Source organism: Saccostrea cucullata, unplaced genomic scaffold, assembly GCF_032062105.1.
Source record: "Saccostrea cucullata isolate Sc308-1 unplaced genomic scaffold, CSIRO_AGI_Scuc_v1 ctg236, whole genome shotgun sequence".
In the NCBI taxonomy this organism is placed as follows: domain Eukaryota; kingdom Metazoa; phylum Mollusca; class Bivalvia; order Ostreida; family Ostreidae; genus Saccostrea; species Saccostrea cuccullata.
This window is the reverse complement of record NW_026932733.1, coordinates 204884-228230: the sequence shown is the minus strand read 5'-3', so window position 1 is coordinate 228230 and position 23347 is coordinate 204884. Positions and strand designations below refer to the sequence as shown.

The 23347-nt window shown below is 37.7% G+C and overlaps 1 protein-coding gene across 1 annotated transcript; it reads right to left on the bottom strand.

The window, feature by feature from the left end:
- Positions 1-48: 48 nt before the first annotated feature.
- LOC134235966 (uncharacterized) lies at positions 49-22129 on the bottom strand. Its single transcript, XM_062718145.1, has 12 exons — positions 21981-22129; positions 18887-19147; positions 5529-5736; positions 4968-5086; positions 3631-3833; positions 3133-3301; positions 2786-2954; positions 2582-2679; positions 1170-1311; positions 986-1071; positions 615-780; positions 49-472 (listed from the first exon to the last, which is right to left on the bottom strand). Exons 2-12 carry the CDS (start codon positions 19145-19147, stop codon positions 351-353), a joined length of 1743 nt encoding a protein of 580 aa, XP_062574129.1. The 5' UTR covers positions 21981-22129; the 3' UTR covers positions 49-350.
- Positions 22130-23347: the final 1218 nt, after the last annotated feature.

The following is a 23347-nucleotide window of genomic DNA, read 5'->3' as shown; positions in this document are numbered from 1 at the left end:
TCTTCTTTTATTTGCTGAAATACATGTACATATTAATCAACAGTGCAGTATATTGGTTGTATAATTTATTGCAATACAGCTGCATACAAGTAAAAGGACTACTGTTCCCATAAAAATAATTCCAAGATGTTAGGTAAAATTAACTATATATATTAAATGTACAATCATATATAAAATCTTTTCTTTAGAAGTAAATAAAATGAGTTAGTGTAAAACCAGGATTTGCTGCCACATGTACAATGTATTAATCACAGCCAGAACATCTTGTTAAATGACTTTGTCACTTTATGATATGGTAAAATTTATAACTTCATGCTAAAATTAAGAACTTCTAGCTAAAATCCTCAAATTCACGTTGGTTTTGGGAGGGATTCTTTGAGAATCCTTCGAAGAATTTTTCCGCTGGGGGACTTTGGGATTTCGTTGATGAACTCCACTCCTCCTCGCAGTTTTTTGTATGGTGCAACATTGCCTACAGAGGAAGCAAAACTAGTTATAAAAACATCATGGACTCAGATTGAGGCTGTAATTACTTTCTATCAGTATTAAAAGAATAAGTTAAATTTGATTTTAACAATTCTGTATAACCTTGATTTTAAATATTTAACACTGACCTTCAACAAAGGCAGCAATGTCGTGAGCTGAAGCCTCTTGGTTTGGTTTCTTGACGACGTAAGCCATGGGAACTTCTCCTCCGTCCTCATCAGGAAGTCCAATCACGGCCACATCCTGTACAGCGGGGTGCTGTAAAAGTAGGTCCTCTAGTTCTGCTGGGGCCACCTAGCAAACAAGCAAGTCTCGAGATTCAACTTTATGGTTATTTTTTTTCAAAAATAACTAAGAATATGTCAAGTGCAAAATGGAATAGAGAATAATTAGTGTGTAAAAATACATTTAATAATAATTTTTTTATAAACATTTTGGTATATATTCATGGAATAAAATTGAACACCTTTAACTGATGATATGTGACTCCTTTACTTACCTGATTTCCTTTGTATTTTATAAGTTCCTTGAGTCTGTCTGTTATCATAAACACTCCCTTCTCCTTCACGTAATGCCCTATATCTCCTGAAAGTTTAATAGATGAAAACATATTGAGAAGTTTGTGATTCATTACTAAAGTAAAACACTCTGGTTTGAAGGATTATAATGGGATAAGAATGAACCTGTATGTAGCCAGCCATCTTTGATCATGTCGTCTGTGGCTTTCTGGTTGTTGAGGTACCCCTTCATTACCTGAGGTCCCTTCACACAGATTTCTCCCACCTCCCCTTCTGGTACGTCCTCGTCAGTTTCTGGATTCACTACCTAATGGAGAGGTATTTAAAGTTAGCATTAACTGCATCAGTTATAGTAAGCATTTTTTTTTCAAAGTAAGACAAGACTTCATAAAGAGAAGATACTATATTTGATTTCATGTCAGAAGAGGATAGTGATTACGTTCCCTACACTGTGTACTGTATGGAATGAAATGGTCATTATAGATAATAGCAAGTACATTTATGTACCCTACACTGTGTATTTGGAATAGAGGGTAGTGATTACATATTTGGGATAGTGGATAGTGAATGTGTACCTTACATCGTTTGTTTGGGATAGTGGATAGTGATTATGTACTCTACACTGTGTGTTTGGGATAGTGGATAGCGATTATGTACCCTACACTGTGTGTTGGGATAGTGGATAGTAATTACGTACCCTACACTGGGTGTTGGGATAGTGGATAGTGATTACGTACTCTACACTGTGTTTGGGATAGTGGATAGTAATTACGTACCTCACACTGGGATAGTGGATAGTGATTACGTACCCTACACCGTGTGTTTGGGATAGTGGATAGTGATTATGTACCCTACACTGTGTGTTGGGATAGTGGATAGTAATTACGTACTCTACACTGTGTGTTTGGGATAGTGGATAGCGATTACGTACCCTACACTGTGTGTTGGGATAGTGGATAGTGATTACGTACCCTACACTGGGTTTTGGGATAGTGGATAGTGATTACGTACCCTCCACTGTGTGTTGGGATAGTGGATAGTGATTACGTACTCTACACTGTGTGTTTGGGATAGTGGATAGTGATTACGTACCCTACACTGGGTGTTTGGGATAGTGGATAGTAATTACGTACCCTACACTGGGTGTTCGGATAGTGGATAGTGAATACGTACTCTGCACTGTGTGTTTGGGATAGTGGATAGTAATTACGTACCCTACACTGGGTGTTGGGATAGTGGATAGTGATTACGTACCCTACACTGTGTGTTGGGATAGTGGATAGTGATTACGTACTCTATACTGTGTGTTTGGGATAGTGGATAGTGATTACGTACCCTACACTGTGTGTTTGGGATAGTGGATAGTGATTACGTACTCTACACTGTGTGTTGGGATAGTGGATAGTAATTACGTACCCTACACTGGGTGTTGGGATAGTGGATAGTGATTACGTACCCTACACTGTGTGTTGGGATAGTGGATAGTAATTACGTACCCTACACTGGGTGTTGGGATAGTGAATAGTGATTATGTATCCTACACTGTGTGTTGGGGATAGTGGATAGTGATTGCGTACCCTACACTGTGTGTTGGGGATAACACAGCCTATGGTCCCTGGGTTTGGAGGTATGACATCAAGATGGGTGACAGGACTGGTCTCTGTCAGGCCATACCCTGCAAATACATGTAAATAATGAAGCAATAAGTGATGTTAAATATGCTTGTTATAAGATGGTGGTACACTGAGGATAGATAATAAATAGAAACAGTTTAGAGATACCTTGTCTGATGACAGCGTTCAGTCTCTTCATGACCTCGTGTGTAAGACCTTCACCCAGGGGTGCTGCTCCGGATGTCATGGTATTCAGGTTACTAAGATCAAACTTGGAAACCATTGGGTGTTTTCCCAGGAACAATACAATGGGGGGCACGATATGAAGCTGTGTTACCTTGATTTAAAAAGGAAAATTGATCAACTTTGCAGTTTTCCAATCTTAGTTCACCAAATATAACGAAACATTCTATAGAAAAGTTCATTTTTTTTAAATTTTTTAAAAAGAAATATTAAGAGTCTTGCAAAAACCGGATTTTCAAAGTAATGTAAAAGCACCAAAAAGACAAGTGTACCTTCTGAGCCTCTAGAGCCTTGAGAAACTGCTCAGGGTCAAACTTTGGCAAGGTCACAAGTTTCCCTCCATCTACCAGGACTCCCATCATTACTGGACACATTCCGTAAATATGAAAGAAGGGGAGAATACCCAGGGCTGTGTCATCCTCGCTTACATTCAGAATTTGTCTACAATATACAGAGGCAAAAAACTGTTACTTTATACTGTTGTTCTTTGTAATTGACCTTATATATGCCATTAACCAAAATATTGATTAGATTCATATAGAATTCTTTACTATGCCATGATTGTTGGTTAGTGATACGCATTGATGAATTAAAAAGAATTGTGCTTCTGGAAGTCTTTATGGACTAAGATTGTATACAAATCATATGTAAACCAAGTGCTTACATCTATCATCTCTGTACTAATCCACTTTATCACATGCAAAAAAAAAACACTGAATAAATAAGTTGTGTAGCAAAAATTAAATACAGATCATAGTGTGAGTAAATACCTGAATTGCTGCAGGTTGGCAACAAGGTTATCGTGGGTTAACATGACTCCCTTGGGGAGCCCCGTGGTGCCACTAGAGTATGGGAGAACACACACATCCTCCAGGGGATCAATGACAATGTTTTCTGGGAAAGCTTTTCCATCGTCTTGCATAAGGTTAGCAAATGGCCTACATCCCTCACTCTCCCCAAACACAGTGATGCTCTACCAAATCAAGAATGGTTTCTACTATACAAAACACTAAAATATACAATTTGTATTTTTAAAGGCTTGTGAGTCTTGTGATTCTTTTTTACTCTACCACTCACACATTTAGACACACCTACAGGCAGATTGGGGATTAGAGCTTAATATTTGGAGAAAGAGGGATAATTTTGTTTAAAAAGTAATTGTTTTGAAGCAATATTTTTTAAAAATGTTAAATTGTTAAACCCTGAATTGATCTTTTTATTTCTAACAAGAGTTAGTTAGATATGCACATTTTCAAGTGTTTTAATGAGTATAGATAGAAAGACAAGTACATACATTTTAAGTGTGAGGAATGTATAATCAAGTTAATATAATCAAGTTAATTAAAAGTGTATATTAAGGGGCAATATCCGGCCTCTACTCCAAATTTCACAATTTTTTTAAAAAAATTCCAAACACTGATTTTCATCAACAACTATAGCATTAAATTCAAATGGAAAATAGTTTGAAGTATGAAGCGGTGCTTACTTTTTCAGAAATGAATAATCTGTCAAATCATGACGTGAAGAAAATTTATGGTAAATAGAAAGATCAATTATTTTTTATCTCACAAAAAAATTAAAAATATGAGGTATATATGGAAATAATATTTACTCTCATACCTATCTAATTCTCATTAAAAAACATTTACTGAAGCATTGGTTTTTAAATCAGCTAGAATATCAATTAAATTGTTTTCAATATGCATCAATCAACAAGAGTTATCTTTCCATCATCACTCTTGAAAATATTTTTTAGTGAAACAAAATATTAATTAAAAGTAAACAATTCTGCATCTGAAATTTCTGTAACAATTAAATGTATTATAAGATTAGAGATAGAAATATCTCAATTTACACCGTTTAAAGGAACTGAGTTTAAATGTTTTAGGTAAAACATAAATAATTAATAAAAATATTGGCAATAGAAACTAGAAATCCACATCTGAACGTTGTACTAGATTCGATTGAGTTGACTATAAATTGGTCCTTGTGAATGAAATCTATAAAATCTGACGTGACAATTCATTGAATTTCATGGGAAATTGTCTTCAGAAAGTTATCTCTCTTAGCAGAGGGATATTACCCTTTAATGTATATATATACGTACATTTTTCAGCGATTGCAGGGAATCAGAGCTATCAATGGCATCCTTGACAACAGGCACCAGCTGTGGAATAGTAAACACAGCCTTTGCATTGGCATGTTCTAGCTGTCGAGAAAGCTCGCCTGGAAATTAACAGATATCTCATTTGCACTTTTAATACTGTATATACAGGGAAATTTTCACTCTCGTTTTATTTTCGCCCCTTTCGCCCTACCCTCATTTGGTCAAATTTAAAACGGGGCAAATTCAAAGAATACAGTATAATTTCTTAAACAAAACTATGATTGGGCGAATTTAAAGCAGGGCAAAATTGTTTGTAGGCCTAAGTGTGAATAGCGAAAATAAGACGGGCGAAAATTTATAACCCCTTCACAGTACCTTATATTAATTTATGTGTTTCTGGTAACATGATTGTAAAACTTGATAGGCCTATATATGTTTAACCTACTTTTTAGGGGGGAAATCCGTTAAAATATGATGAGTCAAACAGAAGTTGTCATCAACAAAAGATATTACACAAGATGTTTAATAACTATTAAGATAGCGTAAATCGATGTCTGGTACCTGCCGTATATGCTGGGTTTGAAGTTGTGACAATTATCCCTGCTGAAGCTGCAGCCAGTAAGAGGATAGTGAATTCTGGGATATTGACACTGTGGATAGATATGACGTCACCTTTCTTATATCCTAACCTCGTCAGTGCACTGGCCACTTTCACTACACATCCCCTTAGTTGACTGTAGGTGTATTTTCTATCTGTTGGAAAATCCACCTGTAGAAGATAACATTTTATTAAATTAGTTTATAAATGACACAGCACTTACAGGAATCTGAATAGGGCCATCATCGCATGATCATCGAGGGTTGGGTCATCATCACAATCCATCGCGAAAATGCGATGACGCGATAATGAAGTGATGGTGCGTTAACAATGAAACGATGGTACGATAGTGCAATGATGATGATGCAATAATGCCATGTCTATGGTGCGATAGCATTATGCAACGATAGTGAATATCGCTTCATTGTTATGGAACCATCGTGCCATCTTCGTCGCACTATCGTGTCATTGCTATCGCACCATTATGGAATCCCGAAAGGGCCACGCAGTTTACTATTGACTATCGCATCATCGCACCATCGAGGTTTGGGTTGATAATGCGATGATACGATAATACAATGACGATGAAGCAATGATGCGATAACGATGAAGCGATGGTGCGATAGCACGATGACAATGAAGCGATGGTGCGATAATGCGATGACGATGGTGCGATAGCACGATGGAGCGATAGTTCGATGACGCGATGGTGCAATAGCGATGACATGATGGTGCGATGACGATGGTGAGATGATATGATAACGATAAAGCGATATTAACTTTTACTCTATCTTTCTATCACACCATCGTCATCGCATTATCGTGCCATCGCATCATCGTCATCGCGCTATTGCACCATAGCTCCATCGTCATCGCACCATCGCTTCATTGTTATCGCGCCATCGCATTATCGCGTCATCGACCTTTTAGACGATGCTCGATGGTGCGATAGTGAACTGCATGGCCCTATCCGGATTCCATACACCATTGCTTTGTTGTGTTAATCATGGAATCCGGATAGGGCCACGCAGTTCAATATGGCATCATCGCACCATCGAAATTTGAGTCGATGGTCCGATGACGCGATAATGCGATGACGATGACGCCATGGTGCGATTACAATGAAGCGATGACACGATAGCGCGATGACGATAATGTGATGGCACGATAGCGCGACGACGATGATGCGATGGTACGATGAAGCGATAATGCGATGACACGATGGCACGATAGTGATACTGCGTTGATGCGATAGCAATGATGCGATGGCGCGATAGTGATGATGCGATGCTATATTGTGTCATCGTTATTGCTTTATCGCGCTATCGACATCATGTCATCGCACCATCGCTCTATCGACTATATAGATAGGATGGCATTCCCAGCAGTCATTGCACAACATCGCGTTTGTTGATGAAAAGATTCAAGAATATTTCATTAACGGATACGATAATAAAGAAATCATGGTTTTATACAGAAGAACTTCCATGTGTATTACCATTAGTAGTTAAAAGTCAAGCAAAGATTTGATTGCCCAGTGATAATAAATTGACTTTAAATTTGTATTTGATAATCATATTTTAAATAACAAACATGAAGTACATGTACCGAGAGGAGAGAGGGAGGAAGACTTATGTCTTTTGTTTGCTTTTAATTTTCTTGATTGTGAATACTGTATTTAACGGTGCTAAAATTTCACGATTTCTCAGAAAGTACAATAGCGATGGTTTTTATTTCACCAGGGACCTATATACTGGTATATAGGTCCCTGATTTCACGATGCAAGAAATTGATTTAAATTTCGTATAAGCATTTACTCGTTTTTAATAGTTAAAGATAGCATTCACGATGGGTTTAATTCTGCGGATAAAAGATGAATTGCAAACATAGTGAAACTAAAACCATCGTAATTATTTTCCAATCCACAATATTACCCCCCCCTCCCCCCCCCCCCCCCCCCGTTTAAAAACTAAAATCTAGATCACGCGGATTTCGATTTCTTTTACATCAGTCTCAAGATGAGTATATTGTCAAACTTATCTTGATTATCAAACTATATTTTCACAATCTTCTAACTAGTTATATGTCTGGCAAGAAAGACATGGTTAATTTTAATGCCCAAGTGAAGTTTTTTAACCCAGTAAGATCTATTTCTGATATATATTCTGTTCATATCTTCACTACCTGACGCCATTTCTATTCTCAATAGCGCATGCGCAAAAGAGTCGATAGCACGATAGTGCGATAATGCGATGACGATAGTGCGATAGAGCACTGATGATGACACGATAGAGCATCGCTTCATCGTTATCACGTTATCGTATCATCGCTATCGCACCATCGCAGCATCGCTATCGTGCCATCGCGTCATCGCACCATCGCTTCATCGTCATCACACTATCGCGCCATCGCATCATCGTCATCGCGCTATCGCACCATCGCTTCATCGTTATCGCTTCATTGCTTCATCGTCATCGCATTATCGCGTCATCGCACCATCGACTCAAACCTCGATGGTGCGATGATGCGATATTGAAATGCGTGGCCCTATCAGGATTCCATAGTTAATGCACCATCATCATCGCATTGTCGCTCCATCTCATCATCGTAATCACATTGTTGCTTCGTTATCACACCATAGCTTCATCTTTATCGCACAATCGACCTGAACCTAGATAGTGCTATAGTGTATTACAAGGCCTTATCTGGATTCCATTTGTATGGAATTCAGATAGGATCGTGCAGTTCATCACCATCATATCATCGCACCACCAAGGTTAAGGTCGACAGTATGATGACGTGAAATGCGATGATGATCAAGCAATGGTGTGACAATACGATAGCATGATGGAGCAATAGTGTGATGACGCGATGGTGCAATGATACGATAACGAAGAAGCAATATTCTATGGAATCCGGATAGGGCCACGCACTTCATTATCGCACCATCGAGCATCAACTTAAAGGTCGATGGTGCGATAATGCGATGGCGCGATAACGATGAAGCGATGATGCGATAGCGCGATGACGATGATGCTTTGGCGCGATAATGCTATGGCGATGGTGCGATAGCACGATTGAGCGATAGTGAATATCGCTTCATCGTCATCGTACTATCGCACCATCGTCATCGCATCATCGTGTCATCACTATCGCACCATCGCGTCATCGTACCATCGCGTCATCGCATTATCGCACCATCGTCATCGCATTGTCGCGCCATAGCATCATCGATCGCGCTATCGCACCATCGCCTCATCGTCATCGCATTATCTCTTCATCGCACTATCGACCTAAACCTCGATGGTGCGATGATGCGATAGTGAACTGCCTGGCCCTATCCGGATTCCATAGTAAATTATCACTGGGCAATCAAATCTTTGCTCGAATTATCTACCTGCTGAGAATGCCATCCTATCTATATAGTCGATAGAGCGATGGTGCGATGACACGATGTCGATAGCGCGATAAAGCAATAACGATGGCACAATGTAGCATCGCATCATCACTGTCGCGCCATCGCATCATCGCTATCGCACCATCGCTATCGTGCCATCGCGTCATCGCATTATCGCTTCATCGCATCATCGCCATCGCATTATCGTCATCGCACTATCGCGTCTTCGCTTCATCGTTATCGCACCATCGCGCCATCGTCATCGCATTATCGCGACATCGTACCATCGACTCAAAACTCGATGGTGCGATGATGCGATAGTGAACTGCGTGGCCCTATCCGGATTCCATATCATCCTACTATTGCTTCACTGTTATCGCGCCATTTCATGATTGCACATCGACCTTTAAGTCAAAGCTCAATGGTGTGAAAGTAAACTGCATGTTATGGATTCTGGATTGGGCCATGCAGTTCACTATCGCACCATCAAGCATCAACTAATAGGTCGATAGCGCGATAATGCAATAACGATGAAGAGATGGTGAGATGATGATAGAGCTATGGTGCGATAGCGCGATGACGATGATGCGATGGCAAAATAATGCAATGACAATGGTGCGATAAAACGATAGAGTAAAAGTGAACATCGCTTCATTGTCATCGTTATCGCGCCATCACATTATCGCGCTATTGTGTCATCGCTATTGCACTATTGTGTCATTGCTCCGTCGTGCTATCGCACTATCGTCATCGCATTATCGCGCCATCGCTTCATCCTTATTGTTGTGAGATGTGTATTGTTTCATTATGTATATAATTAGTAACATTAAGTTTCTTGAACATTCCAGAGTGGTCAACATGTTTGGTCATTTTATCTAGAACATTCTTAAATTTTGTGTATGTCCAGATTGTTCCAGTAATATCATGTTTTAACAATTTCTGGAATATTCTAGATTTATATTACTGTATAAATACCCTGTCAATTCGATGCATAATAATACTTTGTCGTATAAGCACTATTGAGATATAACTGGGATATATATTTTCACTGGGACATTGTGTGCAGAAACGGACACTCTGATGTATGTATTTTTAGATTCTTGCTAAGTTTGTACTTTATGTTTGATATATATATTATATATTACTGTAAATAAATTATTGTTAAGTTTAAATTGTGTTATTGATCTTTGCTGGCATTTCGGGTAATTCTGACCCATAACAGAATTGGGGGCTCGTCCGGGATAAAGAATTTCTTGCACTTTTGCAGTTTATTGTCAGAATTTTTGTTAATTGAACCTTAAATTTAATTATAAGCCAGCAGAAATCAACATGGTGTTTTCGGTCACAGACTTTCTTAGTTCACCAAGTGTTCAGGTTTTTGATACGTTAAAAAAGGATGACTTGATCGCATTAGGTTTGCATTTTGGGTTAGATGTTAAATCCTCTCAGAGAAAGCAAGACATTAGAATTAAGGTTGCAAACAAACTAGTAGAAGAAAACATCTTTGAAAAATACGATCTTCCAGAATATACAGTTAAATCAGAGTTAGGCTCTTATAAAATGGCAGAATATCAGTTTCAATTAGAGTTAGAGAAAATGCGATTTGAAAGAGAAAAATTAGAAAGAGAAAGAGAAGAACGAGAGAGTGAACGAAAATTTGAATTAGACAAATTAGAAAGACAAGAGCGAGAAAGAGAAAGACAAGAGCGAGAAAGAGAGCGTGAAATGAACTTTGAATTAGAGAAATTAAAATTACAGAACCAACCAGAACCGTCAGTTGTCAAAACTGAATTTGATCCAGCAAAAAATATCAGATTAGTTCCAAAATTTCAAGAAAAATCTGTAGACAAATATTTTCCACAATTCGAAAAGGTAGCAGAGAATCTTAAATGGCCACGAAATGTTTGGTCAACAATGTTACAAAGTGTACTGGTTGGAAAAGCGGCTGAGGTATACTCTGCACTAGGGGTAGTTGAGAGTTCAGACTATGAGAAGGTCAAAGCAGCAATATTAAAAGCATATGAATTAGTACCTGAAGCGTATAGACAAAAGTTCAGAAAGTATAGAAAGTTTGATAATCAAACATTTGTTGAATTTTCACGAGAGAAAGAAGATTTATTCGATCACTGGTTTAGATCTAAGAAACTTGATAAAACTTTTGCTAATTTGCGCCAAGTCATCCTGGTAGAAGAGTTTAAGGAATGTGTTCCTCAAGATTTGAAAACACATTTAGAAGATAAGAATGTGAAAACTCTTGAAGAGGCAGCAGTCATATCTGATACTTATGCTCTGTCTTATAAAAAGAATTTTGTTTCAAGATCTCAGACTAGCAGTAATTCTACCAATTCAGACACATATAAAAAGAGTGGTTCAGGGTCTCAGTCTTTCACAAGTTCCCAGTCTCCATCCCAAGGTGGTTTTAAGTCCGGTTCAGGACGTGTTGAAGGATCGTCTGGAATAGGGTCGCTTCCTACTTGTGGTTATTGTAAGAAAAAGGGTCATCTGATCAGTGAATGCTTTAAACTTAAGAGAAAAAATGATTTTGATAAAACTCAGCCACATGCTTGTGCGGCAGTTAGAGGTGATAGAGAAGCCTTAGTTTCGATTTGTTCTGACACTCCTGATGTCCAGGGTTCACAGTCCAGTTCTATTGATTCTATGGAGGATTATAAGCCCTTTATGTCTCAGGGATTTGTTTCACTCGGTGACTCTAGCGAAATAAAACCTGTCCAGATTTTGAGAGATACTGGTGCTGCACAGACGTTATTGTTAGAGGGCGTGCTTCCTTTGTCTGAGCAGACTTCTACTGGTGAGTCAGTTTTATTACAGGGTGTGGAGCTAGGCGTCATTGATGTTCCCCTGCATAGAATTAGTTTGAAGTCAGATTTAGTTACTGGACCTGTTATCGTAGGTGTTCGACCTACTCTTCCCGTTCCAGGCATTTCTTTGTTGTTAGGCAACGATCTGGCTGGTGGAAAAGTTGTACCAGATCCTATAGTTTGTGAGAAGATCACTCCAGATGTCATGTATAATGATGAAGATGATGACATTTATCCAGCGTTTGCTGTTACTAGAGCGATGGCCAGAAGACGAGAAATGGAGGCAGACCATACTCAAGCCTTTGACGAGACGAATTCCTCTGTTGATATTGATTTGAATGACACTTTCTTATCTGACCTTAATGGCACTCAAACAAGCATGGAACCACACAATATCAAGAAGCAAGAGAAGAAAGAACTTTTACCAAAATTTGGTGGTGAGGATGATGAGTTGCATCCACTAGTTAGCCAAGGCAAGGACATCCTCAGCCGAGAACGTTTACTCTCTGAACAACATAAAGACCCAGATATCATTCAACTTAGTAAGAGGGCACTTCCACCAGAAGAGGCTACTAAAGTTGGAGAATGCTTCTATATGAAAGATGGCATCCTTATGCGAAAATGGCGACCACCTGACGCCTCTCCAGATGAAGTGTGGCGTGTTGTTCACCAGATAGTGGTCCCAGCTGCTTATCGTCGAGATGTCATGAGTTTAGCTCACGATACACCTATGGCTCAACCAATTCCAGCTTTTGAAGAACCGTTTAGTCGAGTGTTGGTGGATTGTGTAGGACCTTTGCCTAGGACTAGATCTGGAAACCAGTATTTACTTACCATTATGTGTACATCCACTCGATTTCCTGAAGCCATACCTCTAAGGAATATAAAGGCAAAGAGCATAGTTAAGGCCCTAACCAAGTTTTTCAGTTTTGTAGGAGCACCCAAGGCAATTCAGTCGGATCAAGGCTCAAATTTTATGTCGGGGTTGTTCCAGCAAGTCATGCATGAGTTGGGTATAAGGCAATATAGATCAACTGCTTATCATCCTGAGTCCCAGGGAGCGCTAGAACGTTTTCATCAAACCCTAAAAACAATGCTGAAGACATATTGTTACCAGTATGAAAAAGACTGGGATGAAGGGGTTCATCTTGTGTTATTTGCTGCACGAGAAGCAGTCCAGGAGTCTCTTGGGTTCAGTCCTTTTGAATTGGTGTTCGGTCAGAGGTTAGAGGTCCTTTGAAATTGTTGAAGGAAAAGTGGCTGACTGAGACTAGTGATCTTAATCTTTTAGATTATGTGTCTAATTTTAAAGAAAAACTTTACAATGCTTGTAAATTAGCACAAGAAAATTTGAAGAATTCTCAGATGAAAATGAAAATGTGGTATGACAAAGATGCCAGAAATAGGGTGTTTAAGCCAGGTGATAAGGTTCTTGTATTTTTACCTATTCCTGGTCATCCTTTACAGGCCAGATTTTATGGTCCTTATGAAATTGAAAGCAAGATCAGTGATGTAAACTATGTAGTTAAGACACCAGGTCGACGTAAAGAGAAACGGGTTTGTCACATTAACATGTTAAAAGAGTATTTTGAAAGGTGTGACCGAAATTCTGTAAAACCAGTTTCCACTTTAGCCAATGCTAAGACTGTTCAAAATTGTATTGAAAGTGATACAAATGTAGAAATGAATGAGAAAGATTGTAATCAGAGTGTCCGCTTGAAAAATTCAGAAATTTTGGCTGATTTTGATGCCAAACTTGGACATTTGAACATTCACCAAAAAGAACAAGTTAAAAACTTGATGAATGAGTATCATCAAATCTTTTCGGATGTTCCAAAGAAAACTAATGCAGCTTGTCATGATGTCATAGTGAGTGACGTTCTGCCTATCAAACAACATCCGTACCGTCTGAATCCAATAAAATTGCAGTACCTAAGAAGGGAAGTGCAGTACATGTTGGACAATGACATTGTTGAACCTAGTAAAAGTGATTGGAGCTCACCGTGTATTCTTGTACCAAAACAGGACGGTTCGTACAGATTATGTACAGACTTTAGAAAGGTGAATTCTGTTACCAAAACTGATTCATATCCAATACCTAGAATCGATGACTGTATTGACAACATTGGAAACGCGAAATTTGTCAGTAAATTTGACCTGTTGAAAGGCTACTGGCAAGTACCGTTAACAGAAAGAGCAAAAGAAATATCTGCTTTTGCTACACGAGATGGACTTTACCAGTATAAAGTAATGCCTTTTGGCATGAAAAACGCACCGGCTACATTCCAAAGGATGATTCACTCCCTTCTTCAAGACCTTGAGGGATGCGAGGCCTACGTTGATGATGTCGTCATATACAGCAACACATGGGACGAACATCTCCGAATCATGCGTGCTTTATTTGACATTTTAGCTAAAGCAAATTTAACTGTGAATCTTGAGAAGAGCGAATTTTGTCATGCTTATGTAGTAGGGATGTCAACGAGTACCCGGTTAACCGGGTACTCGATCGGACGTCCGAGTATCGAATACTAAAATCGGTACTCGGTTACTCGGATGTATATTTTTGAATATTTCTAAGCTTATTCATTAATGTATTAAACAATCTGCTTTAAAACGTAAAATGCTCATTGCACTTGCACATACAGTAATTAGGGTTTACTACGATTCTAAATGACCGTTATCGCCTGTGGCAGTGTTATCGTAAGCAGTAATTATCATGACCAAGCACCTGGGGTACCTGACCTTTCTCACCTTTGGCTGTCTTTTACCCTTATTTTTTGTTTGGCTTCAATTATTTGTTTTCACTGAACATCGTTTAAATCCATTACGTTTAAATAAATTTCATAATTTTCTCAATTCTCCGAGAAGCCGTAATTAAATTCTCGGGAAAAGAGCGGATGATATTACACGTGCGATTGTTCATATGGTTGTGTTTGATTACATGCCAATACAACTGGTTGAAGGCGAAGGCTTTAAAAAAACAATGACCATCGTTGCACCAAACTACAAAATACCGTCCTGAAATATTATAAAATCTAGGATCGAAAAAGTGTACGAAAATCGTAAATCCGCTCTATTAGGAAAACTTGATCAAGTTCAAGTTGATACTGTACGTAGCTCTGACGACTGATACCTGGTCGTCAAACGCGACAAAGAATTACATTACAATTACGGAGCAGATTATTTTTTTTAAACAAAAACACAATGAACAACTTTTGATTTTATTTCTTGTGTTTTTCTGATAAATAAATTGAATTTTAAAAAAATGTTATATTAAATTTCGTCGGGCACGAAGTGTTCATCATCAACAGAAATACATTTACGGATAAGCCTCATATCAGTGCATCTGGTTTTATTTCTACAAGAGTTTACAATGTTTTACAGTCTTCAATTTACTTGTTCATATTTATTTACACTTTTACCGAGTACCCGGGTACTCGATCGGAAAAATGTCCGAGTAACCGAGTATTGAAAATTGACCGATTTGACATCCCTATTATGTAGAGTATTTAGGTCATAAAGTAGGTCAAGGTTATGTTACACCCATTATGGCTAAAGTGGAAGCTATTGCAAAGTTCCCGATTCCTACAAACAAGAAAGAATTAATGAGGTTTTTGGGCATGGCTGGGTTTTACAGAAAATTTTGTCCAAATTTTTCCTCAGTAGTTAGTCCACTTACAAATCTTTTACAAAAGACGGTTAACTTTGAATGGACAAAGGACTGTGAAAAATCCTTTCATAAAATCAAATCTATCCTGATGAGCAACCCAGTTCTGTCAACTCCAGATTTTTCTAAGCAATTTAAGCTTACTGTTGACGCTAGTGATGTTGGAATCGGGGCAGCTTTGTTTCAAGAACATAGTGATAATGTAGATAGAGTTGTTTCTTATTTTTCAAAGAAACTTACAAAATGTCAACGAAATTATTCTACTATTGAAAAAGAATGCCTTGCTTTGTTGTTAGCTTTACAGCATTTTGATGTTTATTTGAATGTTACTTTGCATCCAATTCTTGTGTATACTGATCACAACCCCCTGACATTTTTGCATAAATTGTCAAACAAGAATCAAAGACTGACTAGATGGAGTTTGTTGTTACAAGAATACAACATAACAATTAAGCATATCAAAGGCAAAGACAATGTTATTGCAGACGCCTTGTCAAGAGTATCGTAAATATATTAGATTTTGTATTAATGTACATGTTTTACAATTTAAGTTTTTCATTGACATTCAAACTTTTTAAGGGGGGAGGTGTTGTGAGATGTGTATTGTTTCATTATGTATATAATTAGTAACATTAAGTTTCTTGAACATTCCAGAGTGGTCAACATGTTCGGTCATTTTATCTAGAACATTCTTAAATTTTGTGTATGTCCAGATTGTTCCAGTAATATCATGTTTTAACAATTTCTAGAATATTCTAGATTTATATTACTGTATAAATACCCTGTCAATTCGATGCATAATAATACTTTGTCGTATAAGCACTATTGAGATATAACTGGGATATATATTTTCACTGGGACATTGTGTGCAGAAACGGACACTCTGATGTATGTATTTTTAGATTCTTGCTAAGTTTGTACTTTATGTTTGATATATTTATTATATATTACTGTAAATAAATTATTGTTAAGTTTAAATTGTGTTATTGATCTTTGCTGGCATTTCGGGTAATTCTGACCCATAACATTATCGCACCATCGCTTCATCGTCATCGCATTATCGTGTCAATGCATTATCAACCCAGACCTCGATGGTGCGATAGTGAACTGCGTGGCCCTATCCAGATTCCACAGCATGTACCTATCCGGATTCTTATGGAAGCCAGATAGGGCCACGCACTTCACTATCGCATCATCGCACCATCGAGGTTTAGGTCGATAGTGCGATGAAGAGATAATGCGATGACGATGAGGCGATCGTGCGATAGCGATGAAGTGATGGTGCGATAGCGCGATGACGATGATGCTATGGCGCGACAATGCGATGATGATGGTGCGATAATGCGATGACGCGATGGTACGATGACGCGATGGTGCGATAGTGATGACACGATGATGCGATGACGATGGTGCGATAGTACGATGACGATGAAGCGATATTCACTATCGCTCAATCGTGCTATCGCACCATCGCCATCGCATTATCGCGCCATAGCATCATCGTCATCGCGCTATCGCTTCATCGTTATCGCACCACTGTTTCATCGTTATCGCGCCATCGACCTTTAAGTTGATGCTCGATGGTGCGATAGTGAAGTGCGTGGCCCTATCCGGATTCCATAGATTCTATACATACGATCCTCTCCCATTCTGTGCTACATGCGGACTCCGAACCGTGGCTTGGGGTTGGGGTTGGGTGGATTGACACGATAATGCGATTACGATGAAGCGATGTTGCGATAGCAATGTTCCGACGATGCAATGTCGATGATGCGATCGATGAAGTGTTGGTGCAAAACAGAGCTATGTCGATGTCGCATTAATACGATATACTTGGGTATGCATGCTCATTTTTAATCCACGCACTGTCGTGTCATCGCATTATTGCTATCGCACTCTTGCACCATGATAATATTTCTTTCCCTTTCAAAACAATACTACTTTCATGATGTGACCTGTTATATTCATTACAAAAGTATGGAATCCGGATAGGGCCACGCAGTTCACTATCGCATCATCGCACCATCGAGGTTTGAGTCAATGGTGCGATGACGCGATAATGCGATGACGATGGAGCGATGAAGCGATAATGATGAAGCGATGGTGCGATAGCACGATGACGATGACGCGATACTGCGATGACGATGAAGCAATGGTGCGATGGAGCGATAAAGTGGACGCGATGGCACGATAGCGATGCTGCGATGGTGCGATAGCGATGATACGATAACGCGATAACGATGAAGCGATGCTCTATCGTGTCATCATCAGTGCTCTATCGCACTATCGTCATCGCATTGTCGCACTATCGCGCTATCGACTCTTTTGCGCATGCGCCATTGAGAAGAGAAATGGTGTCAGGTTGTGAAAGTATGAACAGAATACATATCGGAAATAGATCTTACTGGGTGAATTAACTTCACTTGGCATAAAAATTAACCATGTCTTTATTGCCAGACATATAACAAGTTAGAAGATTATTAAAATATAGTTTGATAATCAAGATAAAGTTAACAATACACTCATGTTGTGAATGATGTAAAAGAAATCGAAATCTGCGTGATCTAGATTTTGGTTTCTAAACGGGGGGGGATTAATACTGTAGATTGGGAAATAATTACGTGGGAAATAATTACGATGGTTTTACTTTCACTATGTTCGCGATTGATTTTTTTCTGCAAAATTAAACCCATCGTGAATGCTATCATTAACTATTAAAACAAGTAAATGCATATACGAAATTTAAATTAATTTCTTGCATCGTGAAATCAGGGACCTACATGTATATACTAGTATATAGGTCCCTGGTGAAATTAAACCCATCGCTATTGTACTTTCTGAGAAAGCGATTTAAATTTAAAGCAAATACAAAACAAAAGTCTTCCTCCCTCTCTCCTCTTGGTACTTCGTGTTTGTTATTTAAAATATGATCATCAAATACAAAATCAAAGTCTGTAAATTATCACTGGGCAATCAAATCTTTGCTCGAATTAACTACCTGCTGAGAATGCCATCCTATCTATATAGTTGATAGAGCGATGGTGCGATGACACGATGTCGATAGCGCGATAAAGCAATAACGATGGCACGATATAGCATCGCATCATCACTGTCACGCCATCGCATTATCGCTATCGCACCAACGCATCATCGCTATCGTGCCATCGCGTCATCGCTCCATCGTACCATCGCATCATCGTCGTCGCGCTATCGCGCCATCGCATCATCGTCATCGCGCTATCGCGCCATCGCTTCATCGTTATCGCACCATCGCTTCATTGTCATCGCATTATCGTTTAATCGCACCATCGACTCAAATCTCTTTGGTACGATGATGCGATAGTGAACTGTGTGGCCCTATCATAATCATTATAAAAGAGTATTTTATTATTTTTACGAATTTACAAAGTGTACTGAGTATGAGAAAAAAATTACCAGAGCTACTCGATCGCCGAATTTTTCGAATTTCTCCAACATAAACTGTCCCAGTGGCTTCTGATCTAGCTGAAGGTCTCCGAGATTGGAAGTGTATACATTATTTAAAACTGCTGATGAACTGAAACATCTGATGCTGACTGGTTTAAAATGACACTGTTTCTTTCGACATCCATTATGTAGAAAACGGTTCGATTTTAGTCTGTTCAGGACAAGCCTCGTCCCTCTTTCAAAATGTTTCATCGTTTTCACCGAGGACATCTAAAAGATTTTACAATTTACTTTTTGGGAAAATATGATTATTTACATTCTTTCAAAAGGAACACATAGTTATCCATTAATTAGAATCTAAAATCAATACATATATTTTTATAAAAAATACAAACGTTAAGTCTATTTTCTACTGTGATATCTTGTTTTATACATTACTTGTATGAAGTTCTATTAACGATGATTAAATGGGGTAGAAGTCTGGAAAATGTGTCCGAGTTAATAAAAACTATAAAATATTATCATACTTATATACATACAGGTGTATAATGCGAGGTCATATTTATAACACCAAGCCATATAGAGCTAGAGGAAATATTGATACTTCTGAGTAATTAATTTGTGACAACGACAGTCAATTAAAAAAAATATCAATTATAATAAGTAACAAAACCAAAAATATAATTATACCCTTTAAACGGCAGGATGTTGTTAAAGATAATTGATCTTAAATAATTTCGTAGAAGTATACAGGTTCTAAAAAATTTGGTTACAACTTTAATTAAGTGCTATAAAAAGATTCTTAGCCTATAGATATGTAACACAACCAAATGATTGGGGTTTTTTTAACATCTAATTTTAATTAGATTGACTTTAATATATGCTTATGAATTCAACAGGTAATACGGAATTAAAAAATAAAGTTTTATGCGTCCATTAGGATTTCTATTATTTTATATATTGAATAATTCCTTTTCTGATTGGCTGAGATCCAACTATGTGGAAGAAATACTACATTATATTAACCTGCATTGATCTAAATAGAGAAATTCCGAATTGATACAAATTGCTTTGGAAAGCTATTGAAACGGCTTCTTTTTCTGGAAACAAAACAAAAGCGAATATATATTTTTTCGGGTGAGGGTGTCCATTAGAGACTCTAAAAAAATTTTATTTTTTCAACTCTCAGTTTTCCCTGATAATACCTTTCTTTTAAAATCTAACTTTAAAATGACTGACATTATATCTTTACTTTCATGGCAACTAAAACCATTTCAAATTGATACGACTGGTAATTTACATTTTAATTCCTTCTCTCTTGTATTTGGCTAATATAAAATGCAAAGAGGTAATGAGCTGTATCATTTTATCAGTGAATCGTATAATAAAAAATATATTTTTGGTAACAGGATTTAGCATAAGTTTACATGTGTATAGTTTGGATCTAACTTTTAAAAAAACATCTTAAAATAATGTAAAATATGCTCTCCCCTCTTTACAACTGCAATGTCAATTGTCCGGACAATTTCCTTCATGATAATCTATTGATAACAGGACATCAGTTTACACATAGTTTGGAAAACTTTTAAAAAACACTTAAATAATACTTATTTCTCCTTTTTCCCTGAACATAAAATATTTCATTTACCTTAGGATTAGCGGATAAAATAAGGAGATGTAGAAAATTTCTCCGAGATGCTAAGTATAGGAAAATCCCACAATTGAAAGGCAAGGAAGGGATAAAAATTATGGAGAAAATATAATATATTACATCATATAAAGCGCTTTAGGTCTATGATTACATTATGACGTCAAAAAGCAGTATAGCATCCTTCGAAAAGAAAGAAAAAAAAAAGAAAGATGTTCCGATACTAGGCCTACATATAAAATTATATAAAACATAATACAGCAGTATAGTGCATTTAATTTTTAGGCTTCAATTTTATAGATTTTATAGACATAATATAGGAACTGAACATTTGAGCATAGGTTAACCCCCCCCCCCCACTTTCACAGGCGCCTTGCAGTTTAGGTAAAAAAAAAAGGGTAAGTTGGAAGTGTTCGGAAAAAATGGTGCTGCAAGAAGTTCGATATCCCCCCCCCCCCGCACACACATACAACGAAATAATATTTTCTTGTTTGGACAATGGGCACCCCCTTTTTCGCTTGTTAAGTTTCTTTTGTAGGTTTACATTTTTTTCTTTCACTTAACACCCCTCTTTCAATTTGCTTCCGACACCAATGCTCCGTTGACCGCATATCCTAAATCTTGGTATGAAATGTTTGATCAACTTATCTGCCAGCAGCCTGCCTCAAGTGGTTTAGAAAATTAATTGTATTCTGTGCATGTTGCAGCTCTTCAGTATCAAAATATTGGAAGACATAAAATTATAACACTCTGTGCAGATGAAAGTACAATCTTACTACAACAATAAAGAGAGGTGACGGTGGAGATTATATATTTTTTTTAAAAATGCAACAGATACGTCATATGTTCACGGCTGACCTCCTTATGGGAAGTAGTGATGATCAGGCAGATTATGGTGCCTGCCTGCATGTCAATTTCTTTAAATCAGAAAGGCCTGGTGTCTTATCGTTAATGGAGGGTGACCATTTTTCTTGCAATAATTTCTTTCAAACACACAGAATGACATTGTTTTTGAAGAGTATTGACCTTGTTTTTTGAAGAGAAAGAACCAAGTAATCTTATGTTTGATCGACTTCAAGCTGAAACATTAAACCATAATGTAAAATTGGACAAGAGGTCTGCTTTACACTCTGTCATTGAGATACACAGAGTGTTCTCCTTCAAGACCTATGTCTGAAATGCTTAATCATTGCAACCATTCATTACTAGCACACTGGAAGTTAATGTAAATATATAGTATGTGTATATCTTTTTTATATATACACATACTATATATTTACATTAACTTCCAGTGCCCGTGACTAGCACATCGTGCACTCTGCATACTTTATTCTAACTCTATACAACTTTCACGATATATACTCTAAATATAGTCATTCTGACCTAGATAAATTTGAAGACTTGAGAAACCGAATAAAAGAAGAAATTGTGCAAATTAAAGAAAATCAATCAAACCTTCGGATCCTTTTTCAATGTACAATTTTCCAGCAAAAGATAAGAAACAGTTCGAAGTATTTTTCTTTTCTCTTCGATCAGACTGGTATGTTTACAGCTCAGTGTTTACATGTATCGTGGGGCTCCCACGGGAGGACTCGTCTTAGTATGCTAGGTTGGACTTTGCACCTGTGTGAGGAATGCAGTATAGGTAAAGGGATTAAACATATCCCCCAGCCCAGCAGAGCTCAGCAGACAAAATTTTAAAATCTTTCGTTGGGGTGGGAACAAGCTCATTCTGATAGGAAGCAATTCTACTAAAGGGGGGGGGGTACCAAAAATTCCCTGACAAATACTGTACAAAGACGTCCTCGATCAGACATTATTATTGAGGGGGGGGGGGGGCATAAGCAAATACATGTATACTAGCTATGTTTTCTGTAGTATTCTATATAAAGTCCGCGAAGAAGCCCCAGGGGAACCATGGGAACTGTGTCTTGACATGACAATTAAGACAGTATTTCATAGCTTTAAAATTTTAAAATCTTTCTTACTTCGGAGGTGGGAACAAGCTTTAGACACCAATTTCTTTCAAATCTTGATTTTGCACATTTTCGATTGGAAAAAAGGCAATTCAAAATAATATAAAAAGGGAGTGTGTTGGTGGTTCAAATACATCAACAAAACTTTGGTGGTATTGGAGAGGGTAAATCAGTTCGAGCAAAAGAGTCCAGGGGTTTCCAAATCAACTTCCAAAAATAAACTATATTAACGCAGGTCAAGAGTGAGGCCCCAAATTTCGGTTACACCACAGACACCCAGAGCCCACCCTTCTCTCCCTCTTCAATATGCCAATCCAGAACACAATTTTACAGAAGCATATAATTTAGGAACTCGGGCATACCATTGCCTTTGACCATCAAATACATGTATAGTAGAGAGTCTATGTTTTTTGTAAAAGTATTCTATATAAAGTCCGCTGTCTGTTAAGAAGCCACATTTCTTATCCGCAACTCCTCTTATACCACTGAGTAAAATTTAATGAAACTTTCACAATTTAAGATTGCCATTGTATTTTTTACTTTTTGAGCTTTATTTCTTAATTTTTGAAATTACAATGGCAGGCGGGGAGTATCATTTAGTGAGCTCATTCCTCACAGTACCTCTAGTTTATATCTGGGACTGGGTATGGGGTGTCCAGGGAAAATAATGTTTTTTTTAAAATTGTTTATTGATCATACATGTAAAGTTAAGTTGATGTTGAATGGTTTCAGGCAATGTGAGATATACATGTTACATGTATACATGATGTATGTAGGATATATTTGTAACACACAGAGTGAACAACTTTAAGATTTTCCTCCTACAAATAACAGATATAGATGGAA